This window comes from Odontesthes bonariensis, chromosome 10 (assembly GCF_027942865.1).
Source record: "Odontesthes bonariensis isolate fOdoBon6 chromosome 10, fOdoBon6.hap1, whole genome shotgun sequence".
NCBI lineage: Eukaryota > Metazoa > Chordata > Actinopteri > Atheriniformes > Atherinopsidae > Odontesthes > Odontesthes bonariensis.
In genome coordinates this window covers 31,549,292-31,569,415 of record NC_134515.1, presented here as the reverse complement: position 1 = coordinate 31,569,415, position 20,124 = coordinate 31,549,292, and the positions used below count along the sequence as shown (strand labels likewise).

The following is a 20,124-nucleotide window of genomic DNA, read 5'->3' as shown; positions in this document are numbered from 1 at the left end:
AAAGGGAAATCCTAGTGCGAGTCGACTGACAGGGTAGTTGACTGTTATCTAGCTACCAATCAATTTACGCATGAGCGCACTCTTTGTCATCATGACGTCATAATAACGAGAAAGAGAAGCAAGTTCTGCAGTAACCAGCCAGGGCTGACTGTAACACAGGAACTGTGACGATTTTCAGGAGCAAATAACACTCTGTATAACACTTCATCACTGTCTGTGAGTGCTGTTGTTGCTGGGCTGCAACAAGGTTTAATTCAATTCAAACTTTATTAAAGACTCAAGGTCCAAGACAAAAAAATAAAAAAGACACAACATTGCATTGCAACATGGCATACAAACGCACACAGAGAAATATACAAATCAGTCACCCACAAGGAGACAACTGTATCAATGGCTCCACAACTGGGACAGGTATCATATAGTGCTAAATCGTACATTAGATAGTCCCAGAATACTTCAATTTTCATAGACAGTAAGGTGGAAAATATATGTATATTATGAATTTCCTCAAGCGGTCTCGAAAGTGCAAAGCAACAAACATTTGACTTGCACTGCACTGTCTCGGTCACTTTAATAATAATCTCGTGGCATTAATGGAGATAACGGGGGCCTGGCAGAATCATCATCTCTGGGTTGGGGGACTTGATTATATGCCTGCATTCACTGACAGTGTTCGGTAGCCATCTGTGTTGTGTGCAGAAATTACAAAGATAGATAGGTTAGAAGCTGGGGAACCCACCCTCCTACAGCCTTTTTCCAAGTGTAGAGTACTAAAGTTGTGCACATACCCAGGAGCCCTCCCTTTCAATGAACCTATTTTGTAACACTGTCCTTGTCTGTATATCTCCACCCGTTGGCGTAGTGAGTAACTGCACTTTGTTTTTGTACTTTTTCCCAAGCTAAGCAGGTCTAAACATTGATTATTCTACACTAAAACAAATAGGAAATTACATACTTGTGCATGTAGTTATTTGTGGACTGTTGTGTGCACTTATGCATAGTGTTGTGTGGGCTGCAAATCTTTTTCTATAAGTCAGCTATGGTACCCAAATTGACAATATTCCACAAATAGGAGTAAAGCCACAAATGTAATGTAATTCACAAACTTGAGAGGAAGAGATGCACAAATGTGTAAAACCTGATCTACGCACAAGTGAATGCACAAAACAATTGTTTACAGAGCAAGTTTTACATGTTTTCGTGCATACAAAACCACATTTCTGATAAATAAGTAAAATACTTGCAGATAACGCATATAGGGCTACACACATCAAGTCCAAGTTAAACTTTCACAAGAGTTGTATATAAAATATTTTAATATGAAAACTTCATCTGACTGCAATCTAAAACTAAAGCAACTTTTAATAGTGAATCCAAGGAGTTTTGTCTTAAAAGCCATTTATTCATCAGTATCAGTCAGAAACTTCACACATACAAACATTAAAAACACTCACTAAAACTAAAAAAAAACTAAACAAAAACCTAGTTTTCCAGGAAACGCAACAATTATTTGTTCATTTGAAATAAAAGGTGCTGTAGGTGCTGATGTATAGTACCGTTTTAGAAATCTCAACTATAAAACCTTTAAACTTAAATCAAATTGTTTTGATGTTTGTTCGTGTGTCACATGTTTCTTCTGAAATGCTGGTCTCAAAGGCAAATGAACTACAGAGTTCAGTCAATTAGTATGTAACATACTAGCCTGTGTGAGAAACGTAGTGTATTAAAAATGTACACCATCGTGTCACAAATGTTATGCCAGTCTGCCGTTATTGAAAGAAAAGTGGGTGAATGTGGACATACTCAGACAGCAGATCAGTCTGCAGATCATACCCCCTTCCCCTGAAATGCAGACCCGTCCATACGTGCTTCAGATTCAAGCATGTGGACAGGTGGACACTTCAGCAGGAACGAGTGTAAACGGTTTTTCCTTGGTACCCACAATGCCTTGAATAACAAGGCGACTTCAGCTCAACACAACAATAAAAAATTAAAATTAAAAAATAAAACTTCTAAAGAGTTTGGTCTTATTTAATTGCCACAAACTCAAACTAAATGAAAGGTAACAAACACTGTAAACAAACACCTATATTCCCACTGAAAATGTTCAGCTCTGGCTGTTGCTTTACTCCTCAGACATTTACCTTCAAATGAGGAACTTCTGGAGCAACTTACTAAAAAGAGATGTTTCGCACTGTAGCAACATTCACTTTAAGAGTATCCAAGATTCTAAAGCTGCTCATACTATACATTTGTCATCGGTTTTTTTTTCTACAGAATTCGCGCTTCTTTATGCCATCTCTGACTCAACCCCTTAACTCTGTACATCGTTAAACTGCAAGTTAACATCTTGTTTTCTGTTCCCTCAACTGTCAACAGGAGAAAACAAAAAATAAAAAAAACACACATGCCAGACAAAGTGTTTCACGCTGACAGTGACCGAAATCAATCATTGATGGGCATCTATCAGTTAGAATTATGATACGAAACGTTCTATTACGTTTCCAGACAAACTTTCAAAACATGTTGATACTGCTGTGGCTGAATTCCAAATGTAATTATGAAAACTAGTTACAGTATAAGACTATTAGCCAACACCCCTTCTAAATCACAGTTTAATAAAATCAATTAAAATCCATCTTGTCAAACCGTCATCAGCTAAAGAGATAAAAATGTAATCCTTCATAGGAATTTCTACAATATGATAACCATAACTTGTCTATTACAATTTTAAAAACACTAAAAGGTTGCTGTATGACAAAAAAAAAAAAAGGAGAGAAAAATTAGACTTGTGAAATGAGTCAGAGTGAGTACATACATACATAAGTATTTCGCTTTCTCACTCTTCCTACCCAGGAAAGTTGATCATTCTGTTACTTAAAATTCTTCACCAAAACATCTTTCCGACCAAGAAAAACGATACTTTTACCTGAGCTAGTGAACTTTGCTTAATCCTTTTAGATCTACTTCAATTTCTCAAGCATAAATTAACCGTAAATGTTTGACTCCATACACAACATATAGTGCAACTGTAATAATATGAATGTGAGCATTTATTAGTATTGTAAGAAAATATACAGTAAGAATCTGAGCCTCAGATCTGTAAAGAGCAGCGAGTGAGGTTGTGGACCTTTGCAGCGCTCAAAGACCCTGAGATAAAGTCTCTGTCCATTTACTGGATTGTTACCTTACAGTTGCTCTGTCTGTTGCATCTATCTGGTGTTATGCAAGCGGTGCCTGTGCTTAACACTCAAACTCATCAAAGGCACATAAAATACAGAAACCAAATATCTGACCATGAGGAAATACTGATTTGCTGTTAGCCAAACTCGACATCACAGCAACTGCTCTCAAATTTTAATGACAAGATGGTTTATATGGCTTCAAGATTGTGTAAAAGGGTGATATTTCTCTATGAAGACTGTGTGGTGGTAACTGCAGTGCTTGAGTGCTGCGGTTAAGTGTGTGTGTGTGTGTGTGTGTCCCTGTTGAGTCAGTTTTATCCATTTTGTCCTTAGACGGTGTCCTCATCCATCTTTGCAACTTCATCCAGTGTTACAGCAGCCACCTCGTCATTATTTGCCCCACTGCCCGATTTTGATAGAGAGGGAGCTTCTAACAAGGCGGTGCACTCGTTTTTGGGGTCCTCCCTTCTCTCCTCCTCTTTCTTCTCTTTATCCAGCAGGCGGTAGTTGATGCCCATACCCACAAAGAGGAAAACACTTGACACCATGAGGATGATACCGCAGGTGATGTAGGTATAGTCGTAATGGTGGTAGTAGTTATAGAAACTGCCTGGAGGTGAGAAGACAAAGGACACTCGGTTATTATTTCCTCGGCTTAAAACGTATCTTGCTGGGTGTCTTCTTTAAAAAGTATAGACAAAGTACTTTGTGAAAATGGAATAATTGAAAATCAACTATCTGACTCTAAAGAAAAAAAAACACTTTTTCTTTAAATAAATTCAATGCTTCATCTTCTTCTTTTAAGCCCCTCGAGTTAACCGCCTCTTCTTTGAACATCTGGGTTTTTCTTTTGGTGACCAAGACTGATACTAAAAACAGCTTTAAATGTTATTGTTGGGCAATTGTAGACATTTATAAAAAAAAAAAAAATAAAATAAAATAAAAAAAACTAGTTCACACTACATGTTTCTACACTTTCAAGTCACCATTTGCTAAGGTGTTCATAGGATGTAAGCTAATCGTACCCAAAACATTTTTTGAGAAATTATTTTCCTGATTTAACATACTCTACAGAATCCAAGCGAACACATAAGTTTGAATACATAACTGCAGCTTTAAACGTTAATGCAATTGTGTTGTAATAAATCCATCCTAGTAAAATATTTAATCAATTTTCATCTACAGTGTGTCAAATCACTCCAGACATCCTCACCGAGCACTTTATATGACATTTAAAAGCAGTTTGTTTAATTTACTCATGGCACGCAGCCATTGTAAGCGCAGAGGGCAGCAGACCGGTTTCCATATGAACACAAAAGCTTGGTCATGCAATATTTCAATACAACTTAAAAGGTAAAGTTATGTTAACTTAAGCCCATACAAGTCTGAATGCGACAGAAAAAAAGGATTTCACAGAAAGTGAAAAGCTTCAATTAATGAATCAATTAAATCTTAGTCAACTTTCATGCATTAAAAAAAAAAATAATAATAAAAAAAAAAAATTAAAAATGATTAATTCTCTGATCACTGGGTTTTATGGTTTTGTCGTATTTAACAGCAAACTCAAAAGATTTCCCATGCTAGTTTTCTGAAATTCTACGGCCAAAACTGAACGGTAAATCTGGCCAATCAGAAAGTGCCCACTGCTGTTAATGCCCCCTGTCAACCCTCCCCCTCTTGCTGTGTTGCATGCTGGATGTCTTACTTGTTAGCGGTGGTCCCAACAGCACAGGTGCACACTCCACTATTGTGACGAGACCCACGGCTGAAGAAAACCTCTGTGTTCCTACTAGGTCCATCAGGGTCTCAAACAACACTGCGCTGAGCCAGCCAAAGGCAAAGCCAAAGAAGATGGCGTAGATCACAAATCCCGTGTAGTCCACTGACAGTGGTGCCAGTACATGGCAGACGCCATTGTAGAGAACAGAAGCAGCGAAGTAATACTGCACCCTGGGGCGGACCCACTTGGTGTTAGCCAGTAGGCCCATGATGGGCCGGGCAAACATGTCAACAAAAGCCAGCACCGACAGAAGGAAGGCTGCCTTTTCTTTGCTGATGTCCTTACTCTTGGCGTAATTAGAAAGGAAGACAAGCGGAGAAAACAGTCCGAAGAACATGATAACATTGCCCATAAGATAAAGCAGGAAGCCACGGTGTTTGAAGAGTGTCAGGTCGATGAAGGAGTTTATGGTCTGGATGACTGTTTTCTTGGGCTGTGGCTGTGCTTTAACTTCACTGTTCAAACCTTCTTCAGGGTTGGGCTTCAGTGGCTGAGGTTTGGGTCCAATGGGACGCATCAGTGAACCAGCCACACAGCAATTAAACAGAAGACCTCCCAGGATGAGGAAGCTGCCTCTCCACCCAAACTCATCATACAGCCATGTGTTGATAGGAGCCAAAGTGGACAGAAACACGGGGCTGCCTGCCATAGCGATGCCATTGGCGATGGGCCGACGAATGTAGAAGTATTTGCCAATCATGGTGAGAGCAGGATTCAAGTTGAATGATAATCCCAAACCTAAGAGAAAAGAAAGAGTATGAAGGGGCTCGGAAAAAGAGGGTTAACTGATGAAGAAACAATTTGACATACATTTACCGGTCATACAAATAAAGAGAAAAGGATCCAACAATAAAAAATAAAAATAATTTTCTTTCTAAACAGCCGTTATCAAACACTTTTTATATGTATCAAATCGTTTAGGTTTACAATTCATGAGTTCATAATTTGGTTGTTTGGCTGCAAGTAGCAGGCACGTCATTTCAGTGAAAAACATCTTGAAGAAATAATTGTAAACTACAGCATACAATCCGTACCCACGTACACCATCCACTTAATGTAGCTTCTAAGTCAAGCATAATAACTGTAGCAATAACCTGAGCATCCACACTGCAGAGCAATAATATTCTGTACACAGGTCTGCAGTTGGCACACAATCTGGACCCTGGTCTAAAGATGGATGTTGATGACCTGCTGTCACTGCACGACGTGCAAACAAAGCAATAGAAAACCATAAGGCTGTTTGTCCACAAAATTCTCCATGGACAAGAGGAGTTTGGACAATCAACCACTCTGCTATGAAAGCTGAGGGCATATTTAATTCATACATTTCTATTATCAGAGGACATCAGCTAAGAAAGTGCAAAGAGACTTCAATAGGGGTAGAATATACCCAAGACTGTCTGATTTTAAAAGCAAGTGTTTAATATAAAACTGAATAACTCAGATACAAGGTACTCAGAAATGTCAAACATGACATTAACAGTTTATGCAATGTCCCTTTTATCTTAAGTTACTATAAAGAATAATATTGAATTCCAAAAAACATCTGGATCACAGGACATTTAATGTCTTTTGCTATGAAATATGAAACTACTGTTGTTATTTCTGCTTCTTTTTGAATGCTTTTCATGCAGGTGGCAGCCACAAATGATGAGATGATGCTTTTCCATTTGACTTGCACTGCAAGGACTGCTGCACGGAGTTGCATTTTATGTTTTCTGCGTAGTGATTTTCATGTTGGCATTCATCAACTGACGACAAAGTTTGCACATTGAATAAATCTGTTCACCATTTTTCCTGAATCCAAACCACTTCCATACTGACGTAGTGAAACCTTTGTCAGCCATTTCAACATTTTGGGAAGATAAGTTCAGACTCAGTCTCACTTGGTGGCACTCTTCGACTACAGTCAGTCATTCTCTTCTAAGTTTCTGCTCAATTTCCTTCCTAAGTTTGCTGGTAGGTAGTCGTGTTTTTTCCTTTTAGGTTTTCTTGGCAGTTTGCAACCAGTTTAGAGGCACATTACCGCCAGCTAGTGGACTGGATTGTTGTGAGGACTATACAGCTGGGTGTGTGGATGGATCGACTGAAAATGTTGCATGCTAATCACTGATATCTAGATACATTTAATCACAATCTAATTTTGAGATTGTTTTATCGCCCAGCCCTAACTCACATGACCAAGAAACAGACTGCATGCAAGGAAGCCAGACAGAGCAGAGCTGTAAACTAACAAAACACTAACCTCCTATTACTCCAATGCAGAAGTACAACTGCTCCACAGTGTTGCAAAAAGAAGCTAAAACCAGTCCTGACCCAGCAAGACAGCCACCAAAGATGATGATTGGTCGACTTCCAAATTTGTTCACCAGGATGCTGCTGATTGGGCCTAAAGAAAAAGAGGTGAGAAAAAAAACATCATTGTCATATAAAGCCTAAGTGTGTAGTGAAAACTACAGTACATGCAGTAGGCCTAAAAGAAACAAACAAACGAAAAAAAAAAAAAAAAAAAAAAGGACTGTACTGTGAGTGAAAATGCACTCATACAGGACTTTATTGTTCAGCTTTAAACATTTTAGACTCCACACTAATACATGTTGAGCATTTTGAGGCGTTGACATTCATAGAATTTTCATTATCACACCGATTCCTAATTTAACAACAGTTTAATTAACCTAGATTACTGCCACCAGTCATACTGCTACAAAAAAAAATTAGGGCTGGGCAACGATTAAAATTTTTAATCTAATTAATAACATGATTTCCCTGATTAATCACGATTAATCGCATTTGTACGCAAAATCCAAAAATGAATTCAAAAGTAGCGTATAGCTTTTAGCATTTAGTTTTATTTTAAATGTGCTGCCATATAAATGAAAGTGCCATAACATTTGTTGTGCTAACACACTTTTAACATCAGCATCTTTCTGTAGTTTTTATGTAGAAGCCTCGCTCCACTGTCTGTTTCCTTGAATGACTTGCTGGTATCAGTTGTGTGTTTTGCCTTGAAGTGATATTTTAGACTAGAACTACTACGCTGAGAAGACAATTCAACTTGGCTGTAAATGCAGGAGATTTTTTTTTAAATTCATTTTGAAATACGTGCTTTTATGTTGAAACAAACAAAACAGGAAGTAGCGCCGGTTAGCTCCGTGAGCTTCACACAGAGACCGAGGAGCACCTGTAACGGTGATGTTACCTGCTAGTATATTTTTATTTTATTACTCCATGTTTCGTGGTGTTTGCTGTAACTGTGTGAATGTGATGCATTCAACAGATTTCTACAATAATAAAACCTGCGTTAATGCGCGATAAAATATTTATCGGCGTTAAATAATTAACAAGGTAACGCGATAATAACAAGTTAACTCGCCCAGCCCTAAAAAAAATTAAAAAAAAAAATAAATAAATAAATAAAAAATATCACAATTTGAACTGATGACCTGCATCATGTAATATCTCTCTCACATACATATATGCGCACATCTCTCTCTCACACGTCGATATATGCGCACATCTCTATCTCTCATGTCGATATATGCGCGCATCTCTCTCACACATCTATATATGCACGCATCTCTCTCTCACACGTCGATATATGCACGCATCTCTCTCTCACATACATATCAATATCTAGATATCGCTCTCTCTCACATACATATACACACAGCAGCCATACCAGCCTGAGAGGCTGCTGGTGAGGATGCTCTAAAAAGTACCCCTGTAAAAAGTAGTGTGGATAGAAGTGGAAAGGCTAGCTCTCCTCATTCTGCACAGGAAGTGTAGGCATTGCTGTACCCTTTTGACAAGGGAGGTGTTGTTAGTAGATCATGTCAAGTTGTCTGGAATATACATCTCCCAGAAACTTGGTCCTTCTCACAGCCTCCTCAGCGCTGCCTTGGATGGTGAGTGGGGTGTGTGGTATGAGTATCCTCCTAAAGTCAAGGGGGATCTCCTTTGTTTTGATGATATTCGGCTGTAGATTGTTGTTGTAGCACAAGTTTATGAGTTGGTTTACCTGCTCTCTGTAGGCTGAATAATCACCGTTACTGAAGAAGCCCACCGCTGTTGTGTCATCTGCGAACTCTATGTGGTTCTTGGCACAGCAGCGCCAAATACAGCAGAGTTATCAGAATGAACAACAGAGGGCTTAGCACACAGCCCTGGGTAACCCCAGCGCTCATAATGATGTCTGAGGAATTTTTTCCAACTCGTACTGCCTGCAGTCTGTCGTTGAGGAAGTCCACTAACCAGTTGCATAGTGGGGTATTGATGTCAAGTGAGCCAAGTTATCTGAATAGGTGTAGGGGTTGATTGTTTTGAAGGCAGAGCTGAGGTCTAACACCGGCTTTTTTTTAATGTCTGTCCATAGGTGGATCTACCGGAGCCTAAGTGGGTTATTCTTGTTATCCAGAGCATCCGGGCCCAGTGCATCATGGCTCTAAAAAGGCCCAGGCCCCAGCAATCTCTCTCTCGCTCTCATCCCTGCCAAGCATTCTTTAGGTTGATGTCTGCTTTCTTATATACACCACTAGCCACATAACACTGATGGGGGAGTTTGTTAAAATGTAATGTTACCAAACAGCCAACATGGTCAACTTCCTGTTGGATTTAGACTTTCTCACCAAGAGGATTTTTTCAGGGTTTTGCATATTCTGTGTGCATAATTTGATAGGATACTATGAGCTGCAATTTCTGGTAGCACACACAATTTCATGACTTTTTGAGCACATTCAGGCCCCTAAAAGGAAATTAATTTACTGGAGAACTAACAAAAAATGTTACAGATAGAACAGGCCTTCACATTGCTTTCAGTGCTTGGGCAAAACAAAAAAAATAAGAATGAGAATAAAGATAGCTTGAAAAAAAACGAAGAAAAAAAACAAACTTATTCCTTACTCTGCTGGCTTTGAGAAACAAACCTTCAGAACTTCAGGATCTCTTACCTCCACCGTACATGCAAGCCAACATGATAGAAGAAATCCAGGACACCTGACTGGGTGTGGCATCAAAGATGACCTCAATGTCTTTGAAGAATACAGTGATGGATTTCGGGAAGGCATAGGAGAAGCCAATGCAGATGAAGGCACCCGCCACTACAGCCCAGCCCCAGCCACCTTCAGGTGGGGTGTACCCCACAGGCCCACCCACCGCTGCAGGCATGTCTGCTAAGGACGATGGACAAGATGCAGACCCAGACAAAAACTGCTGCACTGGAACAGGCGAACTTCAGGGGACACAATCAGCACAGACCAAGGCTTGAAGCAACACCTGTTGGGAAACAAAGCACATGTCTGTAAAAATCAAAACAGATTATGTAAGAAAATAAAAGAAGCATTCATCCTCAACTATATTCCATTTAAAGTCTCACAAGAGCATGTGGTCATTTTCCGCTTGTTCGCCCCGTCTGACAGATAAGGGACTCCATATCATAATTAAAACAATTCTGTCTGAGCCTTGCACCTGCACAGCCATACAAGCGAGTTTTTTTTTTTTTTTTTTTTTTTTTAAATAAAGCTGAAGAGGCTAACAAAGACACCTTTAGAAGCAACCAAAATGTCAAGCTCCAAGATTTTGTAATGTTACTGTTGTTGACAAGAAAAACACTGTACTTGTGTTTTTTCAATATATACAATTGTTGTACGGTTTGATTTTTCAGATGAACATCAAAGGATTTGAATGTGATGTATGTGTGAAATCAAAATATCGTCCAACTGATGACCTGGCTTTTTCTTCCTTGTGATTTTTCCTTTGTGTGCTCAAATGAGCAACTATTCCAACTGTGTGACGTTGTCCGGGTAGTTTGATCCGCTTTCAGAAGGGCAATGTGAAAGTGAACCACACCAAATGAAGGTGTGAAATTTCCCCAATGGAACCAAGCCCCCCAGACTATCCTGGTGGGAAAGTACCCTGTGTGAGGTCAAATTACAAACCCTCCAACAGTCATTCAGCACTGAGCACTCCAATACAAAAGCTTAATGTCATCCAACATAACAGCTGATTCCCTCTTGAAATTCTGGAGGGTGGGGGAGATCAAATCCACAAAATGCCATACTAGTTCAGACATGACAACCCAGGCCTTGAATATATTTTGACCTTTAAAGCATAAATTATGTGTGGAAATGTCATCCAGGGGCTAAAGAGTAAATCTGGAAAAGACGCTGGTCTTCTCATGTTGCTCACACATTACTGGCCATATCCAGCTTCAATTACCTTTCAAACACGCAGTTTCACATACTGAAGCAAAAACTCAGTTCCCTCACCCTGAAGATCAGATCAAGAAATCTCTGATGCGTTTACTCAAAAAACAATGAGTCAACAACATTTCTATGACGAGAATACCTTAACATATCGCTTCTTCAATATCCGTTTCATGATGAATATGACCCTTTGCTTAGTATTATGCATGTGTCCTTAAACCATTTATTTACCATATTTTTGCCCATCATGAGTTTATATCATCAACGAATGACTCAGATGCAACTCAATCGCACAGCCATAATAGTAATGCACGGCGGTTGTGAGTGCCCAACACGATCCGCCACAGACAGCAATTTGCAGAATATGATAATCTTGTGCAAGAGTTTGCCTATTACAGGGAGTCCAGTTCCAGGAATATTTCAAGTTAAACCAGGGACAGTTTTCAGTAGGAAACCTTTTCAGACACCATCTCCAGAGTCAGAGCCCCTCCTGAACCCCACTGCGTCTGTATGAGCTCTAATGTGAACACAGATCATTTAGTTAGTAGCAGACTTGATCCAATGGTGCAATTGAGGATATCGGTATAAACCAGGGGTTGGCAAACCACATCTGGCTCTCATCCCTCTGTTGCGGCTCCTTGTGGCTTTGGAAAATAAATAATGAGTGTTTAATTTAAATTTGTATTATTATAGTTCAGTTATCGTATCAGTTTTTAAAATGTAATTCTAAATGTGATGATTATGGTGATCTTGTAACATTAAAACAGGTTTAATTTTTTGTCGCTCAAATGCGTAACAACCGGCCAATGTGCGACACCCGCGATTTATTGAGCTTTTATTATTGAGACTACCGTAAGGCCAACCATGGATAAATCCAAGAAAAGAAAAGTTTCTGAAGAAAACAGAACTTTTAATGACAGAGAGGCAGATTAATTTGTTTTCACTGCTGCAAAAAGCAAAAAGTTCTAAATGTTTTTGTTGCATGCAGAAATACAATACAACTTAGTTGTTTTTTTTTTTTTTTTTAATCCATAGCATACAGGTAGCAATATATGCAGTGTCATCTTCATTTTAGATATCAAAAGAGTTTTGTGGTTTCCGGTGTTTTCTTTTCTGTGGGAAACGGGTCCAAATGGTTCTGAGTGTTTAAGGTTGCCGACCCCTGGTATAAACAATGAGGAGCACAATAAGAGAACAAGATTGGGAACATTTCAAAACAAACGAAAAGTGAAAATACTGTACAGTGTGTCCATTGTAAAAATCCAATTAGCGTACCACAATAGCACAAAGTCAATGCATCTCAGCAGACAGCACCCAGTAACAAATATAGTCCACAGAGCAGAACACACACAAGCGCTCTCTGTGCCTACAGCTTGTGCAAAATGCTGCAGCTCGGCTTTTAACAGGTACAAAGAAACGGGAACATATAATCCCAGTTCTGGCCTCTCTGCACTGGCTTCCTGCCCGGTTCAGAATTGATTTTAAGGTCATGATGTTTGTTTTTAAAATCTTGAATGGTTTGGCCCCCCCGAGTCCTTAGCTGAACTCATACATGTTCACAAAGCTCTAAGGTCTGCTAACGAACTATACCTGGATGTACCTAAATGCAGGCTAACTAAAGGTGATCAAGCTTTTGCAGTGGTTACCCCTAAGCTGTGGAATGGTTTACCGCTGCATATCCGTCAGAAACTCTGGACATTTTTAAATGCTCTCTTAAAACTCAACTTTTCTCCCAGGCTTTCGGACCTGGGTGAGACGAAAGTTGTCTTTGTGTCTCGATTGCATATATCTTTTGCTGAAATTGTCTTTGTTAAATTCATCTTTTGGATTTTATTATTATTCATTTATGTAAAGCACTTTGGTCAACCTAGGTTGTTATAAGGTGCTCTATAAATAAACGTGACCTTGACAAGATAGTTTCATGTTAGCATTTGAATATAGCTAAATCAGTGGGTTTGCTTGTCGAGATGGATTCAAGTCATGAACAAAAATATCCAATCACTTGAGTAATCACTGGAATAAATTATGGAACACTCCAATAACTATTTGCTGCAGCCCAAGTACATTGTAAAACCGAATTAACTTACCCCAGTAGCGCTAATTCAATGCAACAGAATCTCAGCAGAAAGCATCCACTTCACATATTAGTTCAGAGTCCACTGACCAGAACACACACACGGTAACGTTTCACATTAGCTAATTTAATGTAAACTGGTAGGCTTGTTAGTTCAGAAGGGCACCAATAGTGAAACTTATGCAAGCTGGAGCTTGGGCTGGACGGTATAGCAACTTTTTTAATTTTGTCCCATGTTTTCACTTATTAAATGCACTACTTGATTTTAACAAGCATTTCAATAATTAAATTTGTTGCATTTTCTGAAAAATAAACCAATGAATGGTTCATGTTAAAACAATTCTCTCTCTCTTTTAAATAGTTATTATTGCAAAAGTATTTCTGATCTGGTTGCACAATGAATCATTGAGAAAATACCTGATTATCTAAATAAAAATCTATCAATTGTCCCAACTGTGTTGCTCCCACATTCTGCACTCTGTTAAAACATTACACAGCCATAATGGCACAAAACGTGCCCCTCGTAACTGAAAATAGGTCATATGTAGAGCTAAAAACAAGGCTTCCCCATCAGCAACTTGGGGGAGGGGTCAAGAGTGTGACTGTCAATGGACCAGGCTTTGGCCTTGTATTATCTAAACTGATGACAAAAGTAAGATCTTACATGCAAAGATCTTAAAGAGAGACAGATGAAATAAATAAACACAACAACATTTAGGAATATCTATGCTGCCATTTCCACTTCCCTGCTAAAGCATAGTTATGCATCTGTATGCATGTGAGTGCGAGTAAAGCAGAACAACTCGATCAAGAGCTCTCAATGAGGCCATTCATTCAGCAGTAACACATTCTCTTCAAAGTGAGCAGTGAAGCAAAGGGTACCTGCAATTCTTGATGATGGAACTTTACCCAAATGATACTGTGCAGTTAAAATGACAAGAAATTACACCTTCTTGTGTTGGATTTAATTCAAAGTCTAATTACTATACATTATATTCCCTACATGCATTTGCAAGCTTAGCACGAATGACCCCATATACCTTACAGGTCTGAACTAGCGTTAACATGGTTCTAAATATCCCAATCCACAAACTATTGTAAAATATACATATCAATCTGGCAGTTCAAGAATATAGGTGTGCACAGAAGTAAAGAAACACACTCTACAACAACAGTACATGATGTAGACACAGGAATTAAATATTCAGAGCAAACCTGAACACATACAGGACTGCAGATTTAAAAAAAAACAAACAAAAAAAAAAAAAAACACCTAAATAAAGAAAAACCTGCAGACTGCCTCAAAACTTCTCTTCGATTCAATCCCAAGGGCAGACTATTTGCGAGGAGACAGTAAAAGAAAAATTCCCTTTTAACAGGAGGAAAACCTCCAGCAGAACCAGACACGACCTCAGTGACAGATAACCACATTAGAACACACCTCTGAGAACATTTTCTGACAAATTTAAGAGGCAGATTATACCTTTGACAAGGGGACATAAACTATACTGCCAAAAGTATTCACTCACTCATCCAAATAATTAAGGTGTTTCAGTCCCTTCCATGGCCACAGGTCTGTAAATTCAAGCACCTCGGCATGCAGACTGCTTCTACAAACATTTGTGAAAGAATGGGTCGCTCTCAGGAGCTCAGGGAATTCCAGCATGGTACTGTGATAGGATGCCACCTGTGCAACAAGCCAAGTCATGAAATTTCCTCGCTACTAAATATTCCACAGTCAACTGTCAGTGGTACTATAACAAAGTGGAAGCGATTGGAAAAGACAGCCACTCAGCCATGAAGTGGTCGGCCACGTAAAATGACAGAGCGGGGTCAGCGGATACTGAGGCGCATAGCGTGCAGAGGTAGCCAACTTTCTGTAGAGTCAAATTAGAGCGGAGACTGCGAGCCAGGCCTTCTCGTCCAACATCAGTGTCTGACCTCACAAATGCGCTTCTGGAAGAATGGTCAAAAATTCCCCATAAACACACTCCGAAACCTTGTAGAAAGCTCGCCACAAGAGTTGAAGCTGTTATAGGTGCAAATGGTGGGTCGACGTCATATTAAAACTTAGATTAAAGCGATACTCCAGAGTAGATTCAACCTGGGGTCATTTGAACCGTGATTTCCAGCCAAGTAGCCCACCCGCAGTTTTTCCGATATTTGCTGAACATCAGCTGAGTTACTGAGTTATCTCGAATAGCTTAGTACAAGGGTTAATGGATCCTGGCAGTATCTCCAAAATTACCACACTAAAATCACATGCCATGACACCAAACTTCTACAGTTGTACAAATATGGGTCTGTACTCACAAAACGATGCATTTGGAAGTTTGAAAATAGTCCAGGAGTTTATTATTATCAACACAAGCCTGATAGCTTCTCTGCAGCTAAAGCTGCGTCGGCGTCACTTCTGGGAGCTTCAAAGTAAGATGAGGGTTGATCTACTACTGTAGACATCAAAGTATATGCTATATTCTATATGTTTTTTTTATGAATTTTTATGTTGTAGAGTTGTGAAATTATTTTTTCAATGGAGAAATTGAGCAGAAATTGAGCTTCAATCTTACTTTGAAGCTCCCGGAAGTGACGCCGACGCAGCTTTAGCTGCAGAGAAGCTATCAGGCTTGTGTTGACAATAATAAACTCCTGGACTATTTTCAACCTTCCAAATGCATCGTTTTGTGAGTACAGACCATATTTGTACAACTGTAGAAGTTTGGTGTCATGGCATGTGATTTTAGTGTGGTAATTTTGGAGATACGGACCAGGATCCATTAACCCTTGTACTAAGCTACTCGAGATAACTCAGTAACTCAGCTGATGTTCAGCCAATATCGGAAAAACTGTGGGTGGGCTACTTGGCTGGATATCACGGTTCAAATGACCCCAGGTTGAATCTACTCCGGAGTATCGCTTTAAGAATGGGATGTCACTTAAAGGGTCATGAAATTTCCTCGCTACTAAATATTCCACGGTCAACTGTCAGTGGTACTATAACAAAGTGGAAGCGATTGGAAAAGACAGCCACTCAGCCATGAAGTGGTCGGCCACGTAAAATGACAGAGCGGGGTCAGCGGATACTGAGGCGCATAGCGTGCAGAGGTAGCCAACTTTCTGTAGAGTCAAATTAGAGCGGAGACTGCGAGCCAGGCCTTCTCGTCCAACATCAGTGTCTGACCTCACAAATGCGCTTCTGGAAGAATGGTCAAAAATTCCCCATAAACACACTCCGAAACCTTGTGGAAAGCTCGCCACAAGAGTTGAAGCTGTTATAGGTGCAAATGGTGGGTCGACGTCATATTAAAACTTAGATTAAAGCGATACTCCGGAGTAGATTCAACCTGGGGTCATTTGAACCGTGATTTCCAGCCAAGTAGCCCACCCGCAGTTTTTCCGATATTTGCTGAACATCAGCTGAGTTACTGAGTTATCTCGAATAGCTTAGTACAAGGGTTAATGGATCCTGGCAGTATCTCCAAAATTACCACACTAAAATCACATGCCATGACACCAAACTTCTACAGTTGTACAAATATGGGTCTGTACTCACAAAACGATGCATTTGGAAGTTTGAAAATAGTCCAGGAGTTTATTATTATCAACACAAGCCTGATAGCTTCTCTGCAGCTAAAGCTGCGTCGGCGTCACTTCTGGGAGCTTCAAAGTAAGATGAGGGTTGATCTACTACTGTAGACATCAAAGTATATGCTATATTCTATATGTTTTTTTTATGAATTTTTATGTTGTAGAGTTGTGAAATTATTTTTTCAATGGAGAAATTGAGCAGAAATTGAGCTTCAATCTTACTTTGAAGCTCCCGGAAGTGACGCCGACGCAGCTTTAGCTGCAGAGAAGCTATCAGGCTTGTGTTGACAATAATAAACTCCTGGACTATTTTCAACCTTCCAAATGCATCGTTTTGTGAGTACAGACCATATTTGTACAACTGTAGAAGTTTGGTGTCATGGCATGTGATTTTAGTGTGGTAATTTTGGAGATACGGACCAGGATCCATTAACCCTTGTACTAAGCTATTCGAGATAACTCAGTAACTCAGCTGATGTTCAGCCAATATCAAAAAAAAACTGCGGGTGGGCTACTTGGCCGGATATCACGGTTCAAATGACCCCAGGTTGAATCTACTCCGGAGTATCGCTTTAAGAATGGGATGTCACTTAAAGGGATACGCCACCCCCAGGCCAAATTAAGTGTATCCCCGCATTCCCGGGACATAAATAAGTGTGTGGGAGCGTTTTCATGGCGACCCAGGCATTGTCCGAATCTCACAGCACTGACCACTGCTTGGTTGCGCGTAATACGTATGCTAGCGTCGCCAATCGAAATATTTTGCCCAACGTGAATTAATTTACTTGATTTACCTTCTAATTACTGTGTGAGTGGTGTACTTTCACATCGAGTGCAAATGACTGTGTAAATCAACACGGAAGGCTTGGTTTGCTCATGTCGGTTTGGGAACTAGTTTCCGGTGCGGAAAACACAGCCGAAGCACACTCCCTGCTACGTCATTGGGAATTCCCACCCCCGACTTCCTCAAACAAACCAGCATGAAGCAGCCAGGGGGTGGGGATATGTCTCGGGAATGCGGGGATACACTTAAGGTGGCGTATCCCTTTAAGTTCATATTAGTAAAGGCAGATGAGAGAAAATTTTTGGCAATATAGTGTATGTGAGTAGAAAAAAAAATAAATAAATAATAAATAAAAATGTGATGGGCCCTCAACAACAGCCCTTCAGCCTGTGTCGCCACCACTTTGAGGCCTGGAATAGCCTGGGACATTGATCACAGGAGATTGCTTCCTCTGAAAATGATAATAGTGTTAATACAAAAAAAAAATAAATTTGATTTTAAGATACCCAGCAGCATCATGAAGTGTTGCTTTCCATCATGTGTGACATCAGACTAACTTCCTATATCCAGGATGTGGGGAAATGACTATGACTTGATACTGACATGTAGATGTGTTCAGGCCAGTATGGGTGAGTCTTTAGAAATATGACTCATATTGTTGGACAGGGTAACAGCAACTTCCTGTTACACGGTGAAGGACTTGTATTTAAGACAGAAAGCTATGTGTACAATTAAACATCAGATTTGATGCCGATTGGCTGTTCTGCGAGTTAGAACGCCTTCCTGTGTCATGGCAAAAATATCAAAATTAGAGGTGCCGGTAGGGCAATGCCATTTGATGACATGTCAAGCATTTAATAACCTAATCACAAAAGCCACACTGATCCATTTTGAGATAGAGTTGATACAAATCTGTGGGAAAAGCTTGTTACCGAAGTATGTGAGCCATAAACTGAAACTTCCTTAAATAAGTGGGACAGACCAACTAGGGAGTCATTGGCACTCCCAATTAAAATCACACAACCCCTCCCCACTTTCAGTGTTTCCCACCGCTAGTGATAAGCAACATTATGGATAAGTTTAAAGAAGAAGGGAAAAAAAAGTCTCCTGGCCTTCAGGAGGTCTGAAACCTTTAAAAAAATATGAACCTCAAAAATGGCCTCCAGACTAACTGCCAGTTACCAATGAATTTCTGCTGACTGTCAAGGGAACTATTACACCGTGACGTTCAGAGCACATCAGAGTTCAAGGGACAACACCTCAGGAACTGGTAAAGTCAAAGGAAATAATACGTGCATGGGAAAAAAATTAAACATAAAATCACATGGTACTCACTGCACTTTCTGCACCAAAATTAGATGATGTTGCCAGGTTACACGTTTATTTTTAAACAAGCTGCTGTTTTGGGACAATTTGGACAGCAAGAGAGCACCCTGTGCATGTGACTGTCTGCAATCTTTCCGTGGAACTCTGACCGGCAGAGCTACCATGTGTAACTTGTGCAGCTCTATGCAGAAAAGATAACGTGTTAGGCAACAGTCAAATGCCCTGCTGCACCCAAGTGGAAATCAGAGCCAAGGCTTAAGATACGAGTGTCGAGGATTTGGCTCTGAGCCAAACTTGCTGAGCGACCAAGGTTTGGAGGACGAGCATTATTACTGGTATGCCTCAACATTTCTTGCTGGCAATGTCAATTAAAATGTATGTTTTTGGCAGTTTAAAATAATAATAATAAAAAAAAAGTAATTTAACACGATCAAATATGTGCATGGTGATTATGAAAGCATCTACTGTTTATGACACTATGTCGTCATATACTGATATTATACTATTGTACTGCTGTTTATGAGATATCTGTTTAAAAAAAATGACAGACTGACGTTATCTAGCAGAGGTGTACACTTCCAAGTGCCCTTGAGCAGTATCATAATTCACTGTGTTGTAATTCGCCAGCTCCTCGAGCAACAGTGCATGCAATAGGTCTGATCGAATGAAACTTGAATCGATGATTTTCTGGTTTGAAGCGGGGTGTATAAATAGCAGTACTCATCATGAGGCCTCCATGAATGAAAGCACGTCGGTTGAATGCGGTACTATAAAGCCGGTTAATGCGATCATTTGTGTCGGACCGTTTTAAAAGGATTTAACACTAACCGATACGGAGGGATATAGTCATTCTCGCAAAAGGCTAATGAAGAAACTAAGCTAGCTATTTTAACGCTACAGCCTTGCTGGTTTATCAATTAATACAAGTTTGGATAAAAAAAAGAACATTTTATCAAGGGGAAACTTCTTTGTTGCGAAAGACCACACTGTACCCGTTGGTCTACATATACACACATTGACTCACCTCAGGGTTTTGTTGGCTTAGCTGTACGGTCAAGGGCCGGTTTCAGCGTGTATGACAGTCCCCCACGTTGTTCTTCTCTAAGTGAACAGTACCACGTTGATTGGAACTGCTCCGGGTACCACACACCTCACGTTACACGGTTTTTGGATGATGGTGGCGGTGT

The 20,124-nt window shown here is 39.9% G+C and overlaps 1 protein-coding gene across 1 annotated transcript; it reads right to left on the bottom strand.

Moving 5' to 3' along the window:
* Positions 1-248: 248 nt before the first annotated feature.
* On the bottom strand, positions 249-20,124 carry LOC142389984 (monocarboxylate transporter 1-like). The gene is made up of 5 exons (XM_075475272.1): positions 19,962-20,124; positions 9,912-10,236; positions 7,211-7,354; positions 4,891-5,703; positions 249-3,795 (listed from the first exon to the last, which is right to left on the bottom strand). Exons 2-5 carry the CDS (start codon positions 10,126-10,128, stop codon positions 3,515-3,517), a joined length of 1,455 nt encoding a protein of 484 aa, XP_075331387.1. The 5' UTR covers positions 10,129-10,236; positions 19,962-20,124; the 3' UTR covers positions 249-3,514.